This window comes from Penicillium soppii, assembly GCF_028829465.1.
Source record: "Penicillium soppii strain IBT 18220 chromosome Unknown utg000004l, whole genome shotgun sequence".
Classification (NCBI taxonomy): Eukaryota; Fungi; Ascomycota; class Eurotiomycetes; order Eurotiales; family Aspergillaceae; genus Penicillium; species Penicillium soppii.
The window spans coordinates 1,493,036-1,510,308 of NW_026643234.1; the positions used below are offsets into that span (position 1 = coordinate 1,493,036).

Here is a 17,273-nt window from a genome sequence, read left to right on the forward strand (position 1 = left end):
TCCGAGTACGAGGCATTACCGAAAACACTTCCGCCAAGGCTTGGACAGCCAAAGCTATGACATCTTATTCCAAGTTATGTTCATTAATCCTTAGCAATCCTTGGTCCCCGAGCTAATAAAACTGGTAAATACTCCAATCCCTTGAACCTGCATCGTACAGGGCTGCAGGGTTGCTCGCGCCGAGACGGAGGCTCAGGCCCACCGACCCACTCCGCCAAAAATACGATACGTTGAATAATATTTGAAGACAAGTCTCCCGAGACAAATAGCTCTATCTACCAATGAAGGTAGTACTCATCCAGAGAATTTAAAAATATGTCGATCTCCCCAGAACCGCCGATCAATCACGATCATGGTCGGACATCTACATCGTTTTTCAATCTATCAACTCCGGGGCCGAAGCGAGAGACCCCTGACTCAGTCCGAATGCTGGGCGCCACTTGTATCTTGGCTAGTGCCCCCGGCGCTCGTTCCGACACAAACAATTGGCAATTATAATCCGCCCTATAGATGTGGCGCCACTGGCACAACTCCGAAATGCTGTGGAGCCTACTCCGTACGAGCAGTCGATTTCTTCGCTGGCCCTTTTTCCACCCCTTTCCTGACCTGGTCCTGCTCATACGAACGAACGTGTATAGCGGGCACGTTGAACAGTCCGCGTTTGAAGATTTCCTGATGGTGGTAACTTTGTGCTTCGCTGGACCATCATGATTGTCCCACGTTTTCACCATCCGCAGCGCTTGATTTTGTCCGTTTTGGTGCTTGCGGGTGTCTGTTCCAAGTTACTTCACATATATCAACATCGTTCCCTTCCTCTATATCTTTTGGCTCTCTATTTCCCTACTTTCTTTATTCAAGAGATTCTCCTTTTCGTTACAGTATGGATTTTGTTATATACAACATCCGGTCGGTGGTCCGTGGCTGCCGCCGCCTGTTCTGCAATTATCGCGTTGGTTCACCGTCCTTGATCTAATGCTTGGGGTTAATATTGACTTTTTGACCCTTTAGATTTATTGTTCTGTTAGCAACGTCGTCCCAAGTCAGCTTCTATTCTCAAACTGGAAGCGAGATCCGATGGGACGCAGCCAGATCCGTGGGTGCCAGCCGACAAGGAATGAATTTGATCTTGAGTGGATTGGCACCCATGGTTGCTACTGCCACTGTGATCTCAGTGGCTTCTTGGCTTGTAGCCCAAGGAATCTGGAATTTCATGAGCCGCTGGCTATGCTCACTCGCCCATCTCGGAGACACAAAGATATACCACCAACTGCCGGGGCCTTCTGATCTGAGAAGTCTAGTGTCTAACAGATCTCGGCTATGGACACTTATCGCCAGTGTGGTAACCATTGGACTATGGCTGGTCCGGCCAGCTGTGCCATATAATCATATGACCGGTGCTCTTCCTTTCACCATGCTTGGTGAACACTCCCGGGCCCGTCGAATTGCAATTGAATCATTTCCGCTCCCTGAATTACTAGCGGAAGAATACCAGGAGCCTCCAAGTGGTCATTATAAAGGATGGGCCCCGACGATGGATGACTTTGGTAATACTGGATACGGCAACGATAAGCCAGCATGGGCCCGGGGCCCTTTGCCTGCGGCTTTTGAAAGATGGCTTGTTGATACTCAGACAGACATTACTAGTGCTCAATCTGAGCCTATCTTAACAGACGAAAGCGTACCCGACTTGGTCTCTATCAGGTCCGATTCCGAGGATAAGAACACGACAGCTGCACCGCGGCACTACTTCTATAACCCAGTTCAAGATCCCATGAGGATATCCAACCTTGATCTAGAGCCACTCGCCCCTCTAAAGGAAGCCCTCAAAGACCACGCCATTCCGATCAACCATATTGTTTTCGTTTTCTTGGAAAGCGGCAGGAAGGATCTGTTCCCTCTGAAGAATGATTCTCGGCTGTACAGTCAGATCCGCGATACATACGAGATATACGAAGAGGAATACGAAGCCGACCTGCATGACAAGCTCTCCCAAATAACCCCAATAGCAGAAATTCTCACGGGCGAACAATCTGGCTTTGGCTCGTCCGTGGACTCCGTGAATTCAGAACTGGGCGGCCTCAGTTTCGACGGAATCTTGTCAGGGAGCAGTCTCTCTGCCAAGTCGCGTCTGGTCAACTATTGCGGTCTGGGTCCACTGCCAGTGGATTTTATGCATGAAAATGATATCATCCCATACCAGCCGTGTTTGATGCACATCTTGGACCTATTCAACAAACGAAAGAGTGTAGCTCCTTCGGAAAACTCCACCAGCGATCCGCTTGAACGAGAGTGGGAAACTATCTATGCCCAGTCTGTCACTGGAGAGTTCCAGGAGCAGACTCGGCTGATTGATTTGCTCGGCTTCAATCAATCTTTGTACTCTGAGAATATTGATTTGGAAAACTCAACATACTACCACGAAGGGATGGAGAAGATCAACTATTTCGGGTGAGTCATTGATCAAGAGATACTCCGATCACTACTTGGGTTTGATACTAACGTTGATGTAGTTATGCCGAGACTGAGGCGCGCCCCTACATCAAAGACATGATTGACGAAACCCTTCGCCAAAACAAGAGACTTTTCCTCTCCCACTTTACCAGCACCACTCATCACCCTTGGGGCACGCCAGAGGGTTTCAAACGAGAGGAGTACTTTGGCGAGCTTCACAAATCACAACATGAACATATGGATGGCTTCCTCAATGCGAACCGTTTCGTCGACACATGGCTCGGAGAATTGATGAACATGATCAGCGAAGCTGGCATTGCCAATGAGACCTTGACAGTTTTTGTTGGAGACCAGTACGTGATTTTCCTACAGCCCACAACATAGATATGTAGTCTCAAATCTAACCCCAAAAACAGTGGCCAAGCATTTGGAGAAGACTGCCCCGTCACAGGAACCTACCACAACCCCCACATTAGCAATTTCAGAGTCCCCCTATTATTCCACCATCCCCTCCTGCCACGCATGCACCTCAACGTCAACGGAAGCGCGGTATCAATCCTTCCGACAATCCTCGACCTGCTTGTGAACACCGAATCCCTCAACGCAGACGATACAGAAATAGCACTCGATCTGATGAATGAGTACGAAGGCCAGTCTCTCATCCGTCCATACCGCGCCTCCCACAACGGCCGCGAAGCCTGGAACATGGGCATCATCAATGCCGGAGGCTCGATGCTGAGCGTGGGCTCTGCCGCCGTCCCGTGGCGTCTCAACCTCCCTCTCAACAATGACTTTGAGTATCGCTTCACCCACCTCGACAAGGATCCGTATGAGCTTGAGCCTATCACGGGCTGGACTATGAGTTCGCTTGCTGCTGAGGTTCATTCGCGACATGGGCCTGAAGCTTTTGATTGGGCGCAGAAGGCTGAGAAGGTTGGGCTTTGGTGGGTTATGGAGCGGAAGAAGCTTTGGAATTATCGTGATCCTGAGTGAGAGGTAGGTGATGGTATCTTGAGGGTTCTCTTCACTTTCTTCGATTTGGAGGCGCATTTTTTGTGGTTTGCATTTTGATTTTGTGGCCTCTGCTGGCTCTGCATTGCATTTTGGGTGTTTATTGGATATAAGTAAAATGTTTTTCACTGTAGATTATTCTATCCAAAAGACTTGTATGTACAGATACCATGCTCTTGTCCGTTTTCTATCTGCACATGCCCCTGTCTAGATTAGCAATGGATAACTTGAGAAACCCATTGAAATTCATCAACTACAGTACAATCTAACTAAATATTCTCATCTATCTCATTAGATAGTTCATTGTTATGATGTCATTTGCGACCGTAGAGACTCAGATCACTTTGACTTCTGCGAGTACACATACGTATAAATAACTATGTATACAAGGTAGAACAGGCTATAATATTTGGAATGATACTTATTTACCATCAAAGGGTCCAAAGTGCATGCTAAAGGGTCTAGAATGTACTTCAAGTTCAATTCAATTGCAAAGTGCTGACGAGGCATCATGGGTCCTGGCGGGAAAAAGCACCACTTTTATTCCGTTTCAACCCCTTCCCTGCGTTGAAGGGCCCAATGATATTTTGCTTAACCCTTATACATAATATTGCAAGTCCCTGCCATTGGCCCCACGGGGGCGCCCTCCATACCCAGCTTCGATCCGCAGACCTCTTACCTGTCTAGGCCTTGGTGAAAATGGTCTCCTGCTCTTTTTCATTCCTGGATTGTTCCTCACACACTCCTTTGTAATGATGCTGCTCTTCAGCATATCACTGTTATGGCTATGCCAGACAGTGCTAGCCCAATATTCCAGCGATGATCTGATGTCATTCGTTACAGTCCGTTCAATCCCGCGCTTCGCCTGGTCCCGTGCTAACACTGTGTTTCCCAGCTCCCAGATGTGAGGGCAGTCAAATTCAACGTCCACTACTTGAATCGCGAACGCGCCAGTCCCGGTTACTGGTTCGTCGCGCCCTACCTACACATCGACCCCGATGCGCCGACGAGTCTATACGAGCAATACCAGATTGGTCCCCATATCTACGATGGCGAAGGGGTGCGTTCCCGTTGTTTCCCCGCAAAACATTCCCGTCAGCTGACCATGAGGAATCACAGCGTCTTATTTGGACTGGCGCTCAACAGTTCGAGAATCGGAATGTTTTCGATTTCAAAGCGGTCACTAGCCTATCCTCCGAGCCGCAACTCTCATTTATCTTAGGACACTCGTATGATGCGGCAGAGGACTCTGGTTATGGAATGATTCTGGAAAATAATTATGAAGTGCAACGCAAACTCCCTCTTCGACAAGACCTTGGTATTTTCGACATTCACGAGTTCAAGATCCGTGATGATGGTAAGACTGCGCTGGTCACGGTCTACCTCTCTCATGAGATCACTCTACACGAATTCGGTCGGCCCGAAGAATCCACCTGGCTTGAGAGCGGTGGATTTGCGGAGATTGACATTAACACTGCAGAAGTCATTCAGTGGTGGGATTCCTTTAATCGAATTCCTCTGCCCGAGAGTGTTCATTACCACCCAGATTCGCGGGTGGAGGGACACCCAGGGTGGGACTATGTGCATATCAACTCAGTTGACAAAAACGAGGCTGGCGACTACTTGATTTCAGCACGATTTACGAACACAATTTACCTTATCTCTGGCATTGACGGAAACATCATGTGGCGGTTGGGCGGACAATTCTCTGATTTCGAGCAAGACTTCACGTTCTCGAAACAGCACGACGCGAAATTTGTGACGTCTAGTGGTACACACCACATTATCTCGTTCTTGAATAATGCCTCGGACGAGGAATTCAACGAGGAGAACATGTCCGCATCCCTCTTTGTCGAATTGGAAACCAGTGTTCAGCCTATGACGGCCAGAATCATTGGGCGGTACAATCGCCCCGATCACTCGCTTTCGAGACTTCGCGGTAATACTCAGCTCCTTCCGGATGGTAATGTCTTCACCTGCTGGAGTAAGGAGGGCTATATTTCAGAACACACTCCCGAGGGAGAGCTCGTGATGACGGCCAACTTTACCTCTTCACGCTACTCCTCCTACCGTGGATACAAATTCGAATTTACCGGCCGCCCAGAGACTCCCCCCGACATGGTAGCCTCGGTCTACGGTACCGACGAAACCAACATGGTGACGACGTTCTGGGTCAGCTGGAACGGAGCCACGGACGTCGCAGAGTGGCATTTCTACGCCCAGGCCTCTGAGTTCCACGTCCCTGTTTTCATTGGCAAAGCTCCTCGAGTTGATTTTGAAACCATGTTTATTGGCGCAGGCTATCTAGACTGGGTATCTGTCAGGGCAGTAGATGTCAATGGCACCGTACTGGGCACGTCCGAAGTCCACCGCAGCAAATATCCCGACTGGAAGTCTACTGGATACAGGGGCAAGTCGGGCACACCCCTACCGATCAACCCATCAATCCTTAGCAAGGGCAGCGACAGTACAGATGAAGACAACGTGGTTTACGAGGCTGGTCGCACGTCGTCGGATGCCATCGATACCCAAAACCACAAAACCATTCAAGTTTTGAACCTCACATACGATGCTATCCGCAGCATTGGTGCAGTGTTCTCCTTTGTCTTGCTGATATGTTTGTTCTGCGGTGTTGTCGCAAGCTACCTGGTCATCCGTGGCTGGCGGGTCCGGCTATACCAGAGTGTCGGTGTAGAGCAGGGGTTTGCAGGGGAGAGCGCGCCTCTCAGATCGCATGAGGATTGAGCTGGATATAAAGCATGGAACATTGTCTGCATTGTTTGCTGGAGTTTTGGTACATTTATGTCTGGTCATTGGAGGAATCTAGCCCAATGTGTATATACTACTTGCTAGTTTCTTCGAATACCCAGCCATGCCAACTTGTTTTGGCCATTATACATTCCCTCATCTCGTGTACTAACAAGATGGCCCTTTGGTGCTCTTCGTTCAGACTTCAGCGCGCTTCGCTCCACCTATACGTGATGTTATAGGGCTATAAGCGCATCAGAACAGGGATATCGGTGCTAGCTGAACACTCAAAGGTGAAGGATCGGCGACCTCCGATCATCACTGACCATCAGTGTGATCTGATTCGCCAGCATTTCAATGCAGTCAGGCACTAACATGAACTTCACCTCTCCAATTTTCTATTAATTTTGATTTCTTGTTCTCATTCTTTCCTCGTTTTAATTGTTCTATTCCCAATCTTCCTTTTCGCTTCGCTCTCCGCCAACGCAGAGTGTCTTTCCAAGCACGATTGGCCCGAAGTGGATCCTATCAGTGGTGATCGAAGCTGATAAAATGTGCCGTTTAGTACCTTCAGGTGACTATTCGCAATTCAATTCAACGGGCCAGTACCAGGAAACCATATATTGATGAACCAGTCCTACCCGGCATCTAGATATACACAGGCGAAGGATTGGTCTGATGTGAAGGTTCTAGACGCATGGGTAACGCAACCCATCATGATATATAATCCTTTCGAGGCACATAATATATTAAGATGGCCGCTAATACATAACTAACAATGTCCACGTCCTCACAGGCTCGGGGTTCCACTTGAATGTGTTGGAGCTCGGCTTGACCCGGAGTTTTTTTTTCAACGCCGGTGTGATCTGGCCCTGCTACACGACCGGAGCTGATTCTAGACTTGGTGATACAGGAAGACGAAGAAAACATGGTATTCCCATGAGATGCTCTCCGAATGACCGTTGTGTTTCTACGCAGAGTCATTCCTGAGCGTCCGAAGCAATTGTTGTGAAAAATGGACCTAGGACACCTGGGGATAGTCCCGTGTGTAAGACGTTCACGACCTTGAAAAAAACACACACTGGGAATCCTTACTCCAAAAAATAGACATACCCCTCATGTCCCCTCACGATCTCGACCCACACAGTCCACAAATTTACTTGATAAGAATATTCTCTGGGAGGCGTAAGGGATTCCCTTGACAAATCTCGGGAATAAAAGAGGCAATATTCCCGAGAAAATTATTCCCGAAGATTCTTTCCCGTTTATAATTGGGACGTGACTCAAACCTTCAAAGCTGCTTTATTTTTGGTTTCATTAATTCAAAAGAGCTATCGTGTTCAACTGTTCAACCAAATTCACAATTGACAATGCCTTCAACAAGTCTTTGCCAAGATGAGGTATGCCCTCCATACAGCCTCATGGATGATTATAGCGAAGGAGCCCACCCACAAATTCTTGAGGCTCTTTTGCGAACAAACTCCACCCAACAAGTCACCTACGGAAATGATGAATACAGCATTGGTGCTCGTCAATTGATCCGGAATAAAATCGGTTGTGCCGAGGATGAGGCCGATATCTTCTTTGTACCCAGTGGAACATCCGCAAACCTTATCTCAATCGCCAGCTGTCTACGGCCTTATGAGGCTGTTATCACTCTTGATTCGGGGCATATTGCCTGCAAAGAAGCAGGTGCAATTGAAGCAACTGGGCACAAGCTTATCCTTGTGCCTGCTGTTGACGGCAAGATGACGCCCACGAACCTTCAGAAGGCAATTCAGCAAAATCAATTCTTCCCCCATATGGCTAAACCCCGCCTTCTCTATATCTCTAATGCCTCAGAGACTGGCACTGTTTATACGAAACGGGAGCTCACCAGCCTCTCCGCCATTTGCAAACAATCAAATCTCCTCCTTCTCATGGATGGAGCGCGAATCGGCTCAGCACTCTGCTCAAAGAAGAATGACCTCACACTACGAGATATCTTCGATATGACCGATATTTTCTGGATCGGTGGCACCAAAGCCGGTGCCCTGATGGGAGAAGCAATTGTTGTCAAGAAGGAGATCGCCGAGGGCTTTGTGTTCCATCTCAAGCAGCACGGCGCTTTGCTCGCCAAAGGCCGCATTCTCGGTGTCCAATTCATGGAACTCTTCCGGTCAGACTTGTTTTTCACACTGGCCACTCATGCCAACCAAATGGCGCAAAACATTTCAATCAATTTCGAAAAGCTGGGTTATAGATTGGCTGCGGAGACGGAAACGAACCAGGTGTTTGTTATCCTTCCGCAGCAATTGGTCCGGATACTGCAGGACAGATTCCGGTTCTATGTTTGGGAGCAACTTGATGATGGAAACTCTGTGGTCCGGCTTGTGACTTCTTGGGCTACGGATGAGCTGGAAATCAACAAGTTTAACGCATGGGTAGAGCAGTGGACTGAGGCAACCAACTAAATTGCCATCCACTAGCTATTGCATTTGGTCCTGTTGGATCAATACGATTTCATATAGAAGCATAATACAATAATCACGAAGTCAAGAATCACATAACCTTTCCGTTCCACATAGATCGAATCGAGTCACATGATCGTTCTGACCACATTCGGGAGCTAAATGGTAACTTTGCTTCCTCCAATTTAGTCTAATTCTCTGTACGGAGCAATATTGAACTCAATGGCAGAAATGGTGTAACTACGCTCTTAAGTTGATCCGAGGCGCCTGAACATGCCTTCACATGCTCCACAAAATCTAACGGCCACTCCTTCCTCTACCCCAGCCCGTCCCACTCCGGGGTAAACACTCGATGAGGCTATCAATTTCATGTGATGCTTGCCGGTAGGTCTTGATCCAACATTCTCAAGTTCTCTTGCCTAACAGTTTGCACAGACAAGCAAAAGTGAAATGTGTCCATGAAGGGCATCCACCCTGTCAACGTTGCTTAAAGAGCAAGAATGATGGTTGCAATTTAACCGACCCCCGTGTCTCACGACAAAGGACACGGAGAAGCACTGCCACAGCGAGAACCCAGAAAAAACGCAAGGTATCATCCGATTTATCGCCAGGGCCAGACGTCGCAGAAAGACGTCTCCCTAAAACTGCCCTTGTGGCGCAAGACTCAACCGAAAATCCAATAGCAGCCTTATCACCAGCGACGGTGATTAACGCAGTAGAAACCTACAGGAAGAAGTTTCCTATAGCGAATTTCCTTCATTATCCATCATTAATATCCGACATATCATCCAATGTCCACTCAGTGGACTCTGTGTTTATCGCGTCGGTTCTTTCTTTATGCGTGCGGTTCATGACCAGTGGAGAACTTGAAGAAGAGGATGTCTATGCCAATTATGCGCGCAAGCACCTTGCTCACCGTGTGCTAGAAGCTCCATCGCTCTACCTCGCTCAGTCGCTCGTGATGATATCATTTTATGAATGGGGCACAGGACGACCGTACCAAGCTTGGATGTATAGCGGTATGCAACGGACTATTCCAATTGACCATACTACATTTACTGACGAGTAACAGGCATGGCAACTTATATGATACAGTCTCTGCTGAAAATGTCGGATGATAGTATGGAACACAATCCACAAGATTTCCATGCATCACAAACTCAATACGAGCAGCTCGTTCGGACCTACTGGTGTTGCTTTACGCAGGACTGTGAGCTCAGCTCGGGCGCTCGCCAGCATTTTGCGCTTTCTTTCTCTCACATATCTGTGCCTCTTCCCATCAGTGATCGGGACTTCACATTCAATCAGACACCAGCCCACCGGTTGATGCCTGCTGATATGAATAAGAATTGCCTGTTAGCCAGAGGCTTGACGATTGAAAATGGTCTTACCATTGTCACGCGTGGATTTGACATATTTATCCGGATTTTACGGTTCGCCAACGAACATCGAAGATCCCTAGCTTCTCTGTCTTCCGATGACTCGGCGACATCACCGCTCCTTTTGACTTGGCAGAGGCTTAAAGAAGAACTAGACGAGTGGAGGTCGCTGCAGGATATTACGGTTCAGTACCCTGTCACTAGTGTTCAGACCCACGTTGCTCTTGGGTATGGTGAATTGTTTGCATATATTAATCTGGTTTACTGCATGAGGTAATTATATCCAGTGCAACAATGAAACCTATGCTAATAATGCCATAGCATACTCTTTCTACACCGAGACCGCTTTTTGTCTAACCTCAAGCCCCATTCGGACGTCTTCCACGACACGATGGATGATGCACAAGGCGAACCAGATACAATTAAGCAGCTATTTGAAGCCGCCCAGCAGATAGGGAGTATTCTCGCTGCCTTAGACGCTTCTGGAGCACCTGTCATCTCACCATACTCCGGGTTCAGTGTTTTCGTCGCAGCGCATATCAACATGTACGGGACGGTTGCCCCGCAGAGGTATCCAGGCGGGCTGGAGAGAGCCGAAGAAGAAAAGAGCAGAAATCTTGCTTACCTAGAACGACTAAGTAAACTATGGCCCGTGGGACGTAGTTGGGTGAGTCTTGCCACGCGATCTACATCAAACTGTCAACTGACGAGATACAGTGGCGGGCGGTGCAAGAAGCAAACAAGTTTTACGAAACAGTGAAGAGTACCCAAGCCCACACCGAATCCGGGATGCACAGCCCAAGAAGATTTGCACTCGCCGGTACCCTGGATGAGTATGGCGACATCCGGTCTCGTCCAAATGCACATGCGACAAGGGCGGCAACTGCTGAATCGCGCGATACGCAAAGCTCGCATGCTCACGGGCGAACTTCATCCTCGCCTGGTCTTGAGGGCGGTGCCAACTTTCTTGCTAGAGACAGTACGCTTTCTGGTCATGACTTTGAAACTGATATGCTTCAATGGCCTTTCATTGATGGTTCGTGGTCTCTTGGGTTTGATGCTGGATTGGATGGGTTGTGGTCTAATTCGGGTTTGTTTGATCCAAATCCATCGCTTAGATGAACATTGTTTTAGCTTGCTGAGCAACTTTACCGCCGGGCTTTTGGTCACGTAATCTAACCTTGGGGAGATGCTGTAGTATGGTGAGAAGCTGGGTTTCTAGGAAACAATACACAAGATCTGTTGAGAAGTCGTAAGAAATATATATATACGCCTACACCCGTTAGTTTTTGACACCAACAAGAATCCCAAAACAAAGTATTATACACCATGGCCGGTTATGTATAACAGGATAGAAAGGGAGTAAGAGGTGTGCATATCTCATAAGCATGCATATACACGTTCAGAGAGTTTTTGAAATTTATGCATCGAACCTAGAGCATAGCCTCCAAATGGGGCCCGATGGATGAACACGTACACTATCCATGGATGTCAGGATCTGGGTAACTCTATGCTAACGCCCCCCCCAAAACTGGATCAGATAAGTACTACCTATAATTATTCTCAGATGACATTCAAAGTTGACGTCATGCACATGCGACTGACGAACTAAAATCCTTGAGGATCAACAGAGTTTAGGTACCCAAGATTTGCCTGGAGCATTTTCGCAAACTCTAGTGCTTATGATCCGCGAGGTCCGATTTGGCCTTTGCAAGGCTGGAAATTATTTTATTTTGTTGTATAAATGAAATGTTTTTGGTCAATTACATATGGTGTCAACGATACAATATTGTACTAAGTTAACTATCGGTTGAATTATGCATATTTTAGGAGCATGCTACTGTAGCACGTAGGAGCCAAATCACATATCAACCAACCAAGTGGCCGAGCAGTAACTCAGTCATCTCATCTTCCTTGGTCTAGTGGTGATGATTTCCGCTTGTCATTAAAACCGATAAGCGCGGGAGACCGGGGTTCGATTCCCCGAGGGAGAGATTTCTTTTTTGCGGTCGTTTCATAACGACCCCTATTTTGGAGCTACATGCTCTGGATCTATTTTTTCAATTAGAACAAGTGGAGAATATATCAATACTTTGGACTGATTGGTTATAATTATTCGGACACCTTATCCGGAAAACTTTGCCTATGTTCCGATTGGCTAAATGTCTCAATATATTGTTCTGAACACTCAGATCTAGTCTTGGCCCCCAAGTACCGGACGACCCGATTTTGAGGCTGCCATCTTGTGATCCTTCAAGTGGATACGCAGCTGTCTGATATACGTTGTAGGTACACACAATGACGTTGTATACATTCTTGAAACAAAGTTCAATGTTGCAGCATATCTAACTATGTGTTTTTGTTCTGTCGTAGATAAATGTACTGAAGATTTCACTAAAGCTTAGGGTCGGATTCTACCTCACAAGCCAGCTTCTCGAGCTGTGCAGAAATATCACCTATTCTCCGTTGCTGTAGGTCGTTCTGAAATGTCAGTGCCATCCAGTCTAGTGTTCGCTCTATTTCCAAGAAAGCTCTTTCGAATTTGAAATTACGATTAGCATTGCGAAGCCTAAAAGGGGGTTACGACACACTATGTCACTATTGGGGCCCCTAGCGACTATATGGAGCCCAATCTCTTCAATATTTCCTGTTTGTAAAGAAAGTCAGATCGTCTATCGGGCCACGTGTCCGAGTTTCTCACTCCTTAGTTTGTCTGAGTCGTGTTTCAGAATACTGGAGATATGCGCATGGAGAATACTGGATAGGGAATAGAGGACATGAAATATAGATAGCTATATATCGTAGATATGTATTACGATATGTACTGACCTGATAACGAGAGACAGAACAAAGACCATGTTAGCCATTGTTTGGGTTCTTTGTAGACCTACCAAGTTGGCCTTGGCCTTTCTACACTGGAGACAGGACAAAAAGAGAGGTATGCAGCAACAAAATTCTCTCTATCCTTGCAAGATTGTCCGAATCTCGAGAAACCCAAGGTTTACCTACACGGAGCAAGGGCCACAAATTGTGAAACTTTCAAGTAGTGGCTACGTCTGCCTGTCGCATAAAGATGAAGTTATTACAAGAAAGAAAAGTTCATTATAGCTATGATAGTGGGTATACAAAGTTGATGATAATATATATAAAGAAAGTCAACGTCCTTTCATGAGTTTTCGACAGTCTGCGACACAGCAACGGTCTTTCTGATTCCTTCCTGGTTAAAGAGAGAATCGGGAGCCTCCGTTTCTGGTGCGCCGGCGTAAGAGATCAGATGGCTTTGATCGCCAAAGCTTGTGGCCTTGTCCCATTCCGAGGCAGCCTTCGAGGTGGGGCCTGTCTTTCGTTCACTCAATGGGAGGTTTGAGCCGTTCTGGTAGTATTTTTGCGATGAGTATTCCCTCTTGTAGTGGGCCAGCAGGACGTTGAGAATAGGTAAGCAGGCGCAGATCAATCCCATGCCACCCTCGGCATTTCTAGAAGATATTAGCATAAGCTGCGACGCTGCGGAAAAGGAAAGGATCGGCGAACATACCCAGACAAAATTACGCAGATAAACACAATACTCTGGTCCGACGAATTGCCTTTGCTCAACACCAGTACCAGGCGATAAAGACTGAATCCAGTGGCTAGACCACCAGCGCCCAATAGTCCCATAACGCGCAGTTTCCGGTTGCGTGACATTTGGAGGGACCAGGTCAATGGCAGGGGGAGGATAAGAATGATGATATCACTGACAACACTGATCACGGAATCGGCGATAAGAGCAGCGGTTTGGTCGAGACAGGTTCCGCCTGGCACATCACCGAGCCAGTACATGGGAATGGGAGCGCACATGCGAATTTTGACAATGAGCGCGACAGTGTAGTAACAGCAGAGACATGCGAGGAAGATATAGATGAACCAGACTTTGCCACGGTAAGGAGCGAAAATGCGGGTAAGAATCGATAGGAGGGCGATTTTGACGAAAAGAGCCATGGGACAGTAAAGAATGGTCGCAATGTAGCAGAACTTTTTGAATTGGATTTGCGTTGCCGTGTCGAGTTCGTCATAGTGGTATCCTCCACCATGTTGTCCGACTAACGAGAATAAGTATTTCGTTCGAGAAAGGGTGAGAAGTAGTACTTACCGACGATACTGATTCCACAGTATCCCATGAACAAGAGCTACTTAGGGTTAGTTTAGAATGAAAGAGTGTGTATTTGGTTTTTCCTACCCAAGCGATTGTGCAGCCATCTGGAGAAGATATCAGTCAAACGTCATTCGAAAGTGCACAATGCGGACAAAACTCACAATCTTCAACTCCTAGTGGTTGTCTAAATCGAATCCGGGTATAAAAACGCAAAAGCACAAAGAGAGTAACGATCGGAATACACAAACATTGTGTCACAAGATTGACAGTGTTCAAGACATCTGTCGGGTGTTCGATAGACATGATGGAGTGTTTCGAGTAAACCGGAGTAAACCAAATCCCACTGGACTGGGGAAATGACAAGATAAAGAACACTCGGACGGGTTCGCTCGTGCGAGCCCCATAGATTCTAGGTAGGTAAATGCGTGTGAAAATGAGGATAGACAAGAGAAGATCCTAAGTGGAGAATTGCAGGGTGAAAAGCTATCGAACAACTACATAATGGTGGCGCGGCGCCATTGACGGCGATGATTGATCGAGGAACCGCGTCAGATCCACCGGAATTTGTTCGGCAGCCGATGCATCCATGGGAATGGTTCTTGATGCTTTCGGTGGAGTTCTATGCATTTGTGCAAATGCGCTATAATTCGCTATGATCCGCTATACTCCGTCTCTCTTCCGTTCGCTCTCCACTTTTTGCTGTCCGTCCGCTATCCCGGGCAAATGACAGCAATATATAGCCTCGTATCGTTCTGCCGACCCAATATTTTGTATTTGTTCGCCACAACACCGTCGTTTTAGTAGTACTAATTGGGTATTTCATGAAACCCTATATTGCCTTAGCCGAGATGACAACTTGACAGTTTTGACACAATGTTATATAATAATAATGTCACAAAATTGATATTATTATTATTCCAAACGATCGCCCTTTGCCAAAAAGGGGTATTCGTCCTAATGACTGGTTGTTTTTATTCTTCATAAATCTTGTCTTGTCAATCATCAATCTACTCCATAGTAAAAAAAAAGACCAAGAAACAAAAAGAATCCAAAAAACAGCTACCTACAATGACCATCCAATACCTGAAGGGCAAAGACTCCAGTCTTTTCCAACCCCTGACTATCTCCAATGGCAACATTACCCTCGAGCATCGTGTCGTTCATGCGCCATTGACCCGCAACCGTGGAGAGCCATTGCAATCTACCAGCACCCCGGATCATCCCAATCGTATTTGGGTACCTGGAGATGTGGTTGTGGAGTACTATTCTCAACGTGCTACGAAGGGTGGCTTGATTATTTCCGAGGGAATTCCACCATCGCTCGAGGTAAGCATTCTATTGATACGGTGGCTTCGGAAAAGGCATACTGTCAAAACCTTTTGGGGTCACCAAAAACCAAAATATAGCGGTTGTCTTTTCTTCAGACTCGCCTATTTTTATTACAAAAAAAAAAAAAAACTGAAACTTTATTCTAATTAAAAATTCCACAGAGCAACGGTATGCCCGGAGTACCCGGCTTGTTTATCCCCGAACAAGCACAGGGCTGGAAACGCGTGGTTGATGCCGTGCATGCAAAGGGCGGCATTATCTTTTGTCAACTATGGCATGCTGGCCGTGCTACAATCCCCCAAATGACGGGATCGCCTGCTGTCTGCCCATCAGCCAGTGCGTGGGATTCTCCAGCGGAATGTTACTCTCACCCCCCCGTTGGCTCCACCGAGCCCGTTCCCTACGCCAATCACCCGCCGATCGAATTGACAGTGGACCACATCAAACAGACTATCGCTGATTATTGCACTGCCGCTAAGACGGCCATGGAAATTGGTTTCGATGGTGTCGAGATTCATGGTGGCAATGGTTATCTGCCAGAGCAGTTCCTCAGCTCGAACATTAACAAGCGTCAGGATGCTTACGGTGGTACCCCAGAGAAGCGCTGCCAATTCGTCTTTGAATTGATGTCCGAGGTGGCCAAGACTATTGGCGAGGAAAACTTGTCGATCAGATTGTCGCCATTCGGTCTGTTCAATCAAGCTCGCGGAGAACAGCGTATTGAAACTTGGACTCACCTGTGCGAGGGTCTGAAGAAGACCCTCCCGTCGCTGTCGTATGTCAGCTTTATTGAGCCGGTGCGTTTTGTTGTTTTTTCAAGTAACACTGATGAACTCTAGCTGATTGATATCTTTTTAGCGCTATGAACAAATCTTTGGCTATGAAGAGAAGGACAAGTACCTTAAGAGCTGGGGTCTGCTGGACGTGACCCTTGATCGCTTCCGTCAGATCTTTGGGTCAACTCCATTTTTCTCCGCTGGCGGCTGGGATGATCAAAACTCCTGGGGAGTTGTTGAATCCGGTAAATATGATGCTCTCCTGTATGGTCGTTACTTTACTAGTAACCCGGATCTGGTGCACCGATTGAAGGAAAGGCTTCCTTTGGCCCCTTATGACCGTACCCGGTTCTATGGGCCGTTTGAGGACAATGCTTTCCACTACACGGACTACCCTACCGTTGATCAGAACTAAACATGAAGACTATAGACGATAAACTATTGGATAGATATACTAGATACATTGAAGCGAGCATTGAGCGTTCTCCTTGTTCTACGTGATTTTTAAATGTTTACCTTTCTGATTAATCGCGCATTTCCTTTTCCAAAACTACATTTTAAGAATTACGTGGCTTTGCTAGCTGCATTGCCTTTTGCCGTTCGCTCAAACCTTGTAGATCACGCAAAACATCGGAGTCGCCCGGTTTTCCGCGATCTCCGAGAATATCTATCATTTGCATGAAAATGATCAATAACCTGCACGACAGAAAATAGGAGACTAGAACTCTCAACTCGCTTTGGCGAGTTACGTTGCAGTTCTTGCATTATGTTCAAATGAGCCCCTTGCATGTGGTGCATGAGCGACCTCGGTCATCTTGTGTGATCAAGCTAAAAATCCACCTGGTCTCCGCAATGAGAAAAATGAGGATCCCGAGAGTTTTCCGAACAGGCCTAAGACTTTGTGTTACGGACGACCCCTAAGATGTAGGCAACAGAGACAGTGGGAACTGGACCAAAGCCAAATGCAGGACATTCAAACACGCCTTGAAACGAGCAA

General features: G+C 47.1%; 6 protein-coding genes across 6 annotated transcripts; 5 read left to right on the top strand and 1 right to left on the bottom strand.

Moving 5' to 3' along the window:
- Positions 1–707: 707 nt before the first annotated feature.
- N7529_003984 (uncharacterized protein) lies at positions 708–3,444 on the top strand (the record flags this gene model as incomplete). The annotated part of the gene is made up of 4 exons (XM_057239511.1): positions 708–949; positions 1,009–2,448; positions 2,511–2,804; positions 2,868–3,444. The coding sequence occupies 4 exons, from the start codon at positions 708–710 to the stop codon at positions 3,442–3,444; spliced, it is 2,553 nt and encodes an 850-aa protein (XP_057098806.1).
- A 770-nt stretch (positions 3,445–4,214) lies between these two features.
- N7529_003985 (uncharacterized protein) lies at positions 4,215–6,207 on the top strand (the record flags this gene model as incomplete). Its single annotated transcript, XM_057239512.1, has 3 exons — positions 4,215–4,304; positions 4,358–4,522; positions 4,582–6,207. 3 exons carry the CDS (start codon positions 4,215–4,217, stop codon positions 6,205–6,207), a joined length of 1,881 nt encoding a protein of 626 aa, XP_057098807.1.
- A 1,373-nt stretch (positions 6,208–7,580) lies between these two features.
- N7529_003986 (threonine aldolase family protein) lies at positions 7,581–8,663 on the top strand (the record flags this gene model as incomplete). Its single annotated transcript, XM_057239513.1, has 1 exon — positions 7,581–8,663. One exon carries the CDS (start codon positions 7,581–7,583, stop codon positions 8,661–8,663), a length of 1,083 nt encoding a protein of 360 aa, XP_057098808.1.
- A 371-nt stretch (positions 8,664–9,034) lies between these two features.
- N7529_003987 (transcription factor domain-containing protein) lies at positions 9,035–11,161 on the top strand (the record flags this gene model as incomplete). The annotated part of the gene is made up of 5 exons (XM_057239514.1): positions 9,035–9,044; positions 9,071–9,679; positions 9,733–10,312; positions 10,361–10,706; positions 10,757–11,161. 5 exons carry the CDS (start codon positions 9,035–9,037, stop codon positions 11,159–11,161), a joined length of 1,950 nt encoding a protein of 649 aa, XP_057098809.1.
- A 2,044-nt stretch (positions 11,162–13,205) lies between these two features.
- On the bottom strand, positions 13,206–14,474 carry N7529_003988 (uncharacterized protein; the record flags this gene model as incomplete). Its single annotated transcript, XM_057239515.1, has 5 exons — positions 13,206–13,515; positions 13,575–14,118; positions 14,169–14,205; positions 14,256–14,275; positions 14,333–14,474. 5 exons carry the CDS (start codon positions 14,472–14,474, stop codon positions 13,206–13,208), a joined length of 1,053 nt encoding a protein of 350 aa, XP_057098810.1.
- Positions 14,475–15,239: 765 nt separating this feature from the next.
- Positions 15,240–16,691, top strand: N7529_003989 (alkene reductase; the record flags this gene model as incomplete). The annotated part of the gene is made up of 3 exons (XM_057239516.1): positions 15,240–15,497; positions 15,662–16,297; positions 16,359–16,691. The coding sequence occupies 3 exons, from the start codon at positions 15,240–15,242 to the stop codon at positions 16,689–16,691; spliced, it is 1,227 nt and encodes a 408-aa protein (XP_057098811.1).
- Positions 16,692–17,273: the final 582 nt, after the last annotated feature.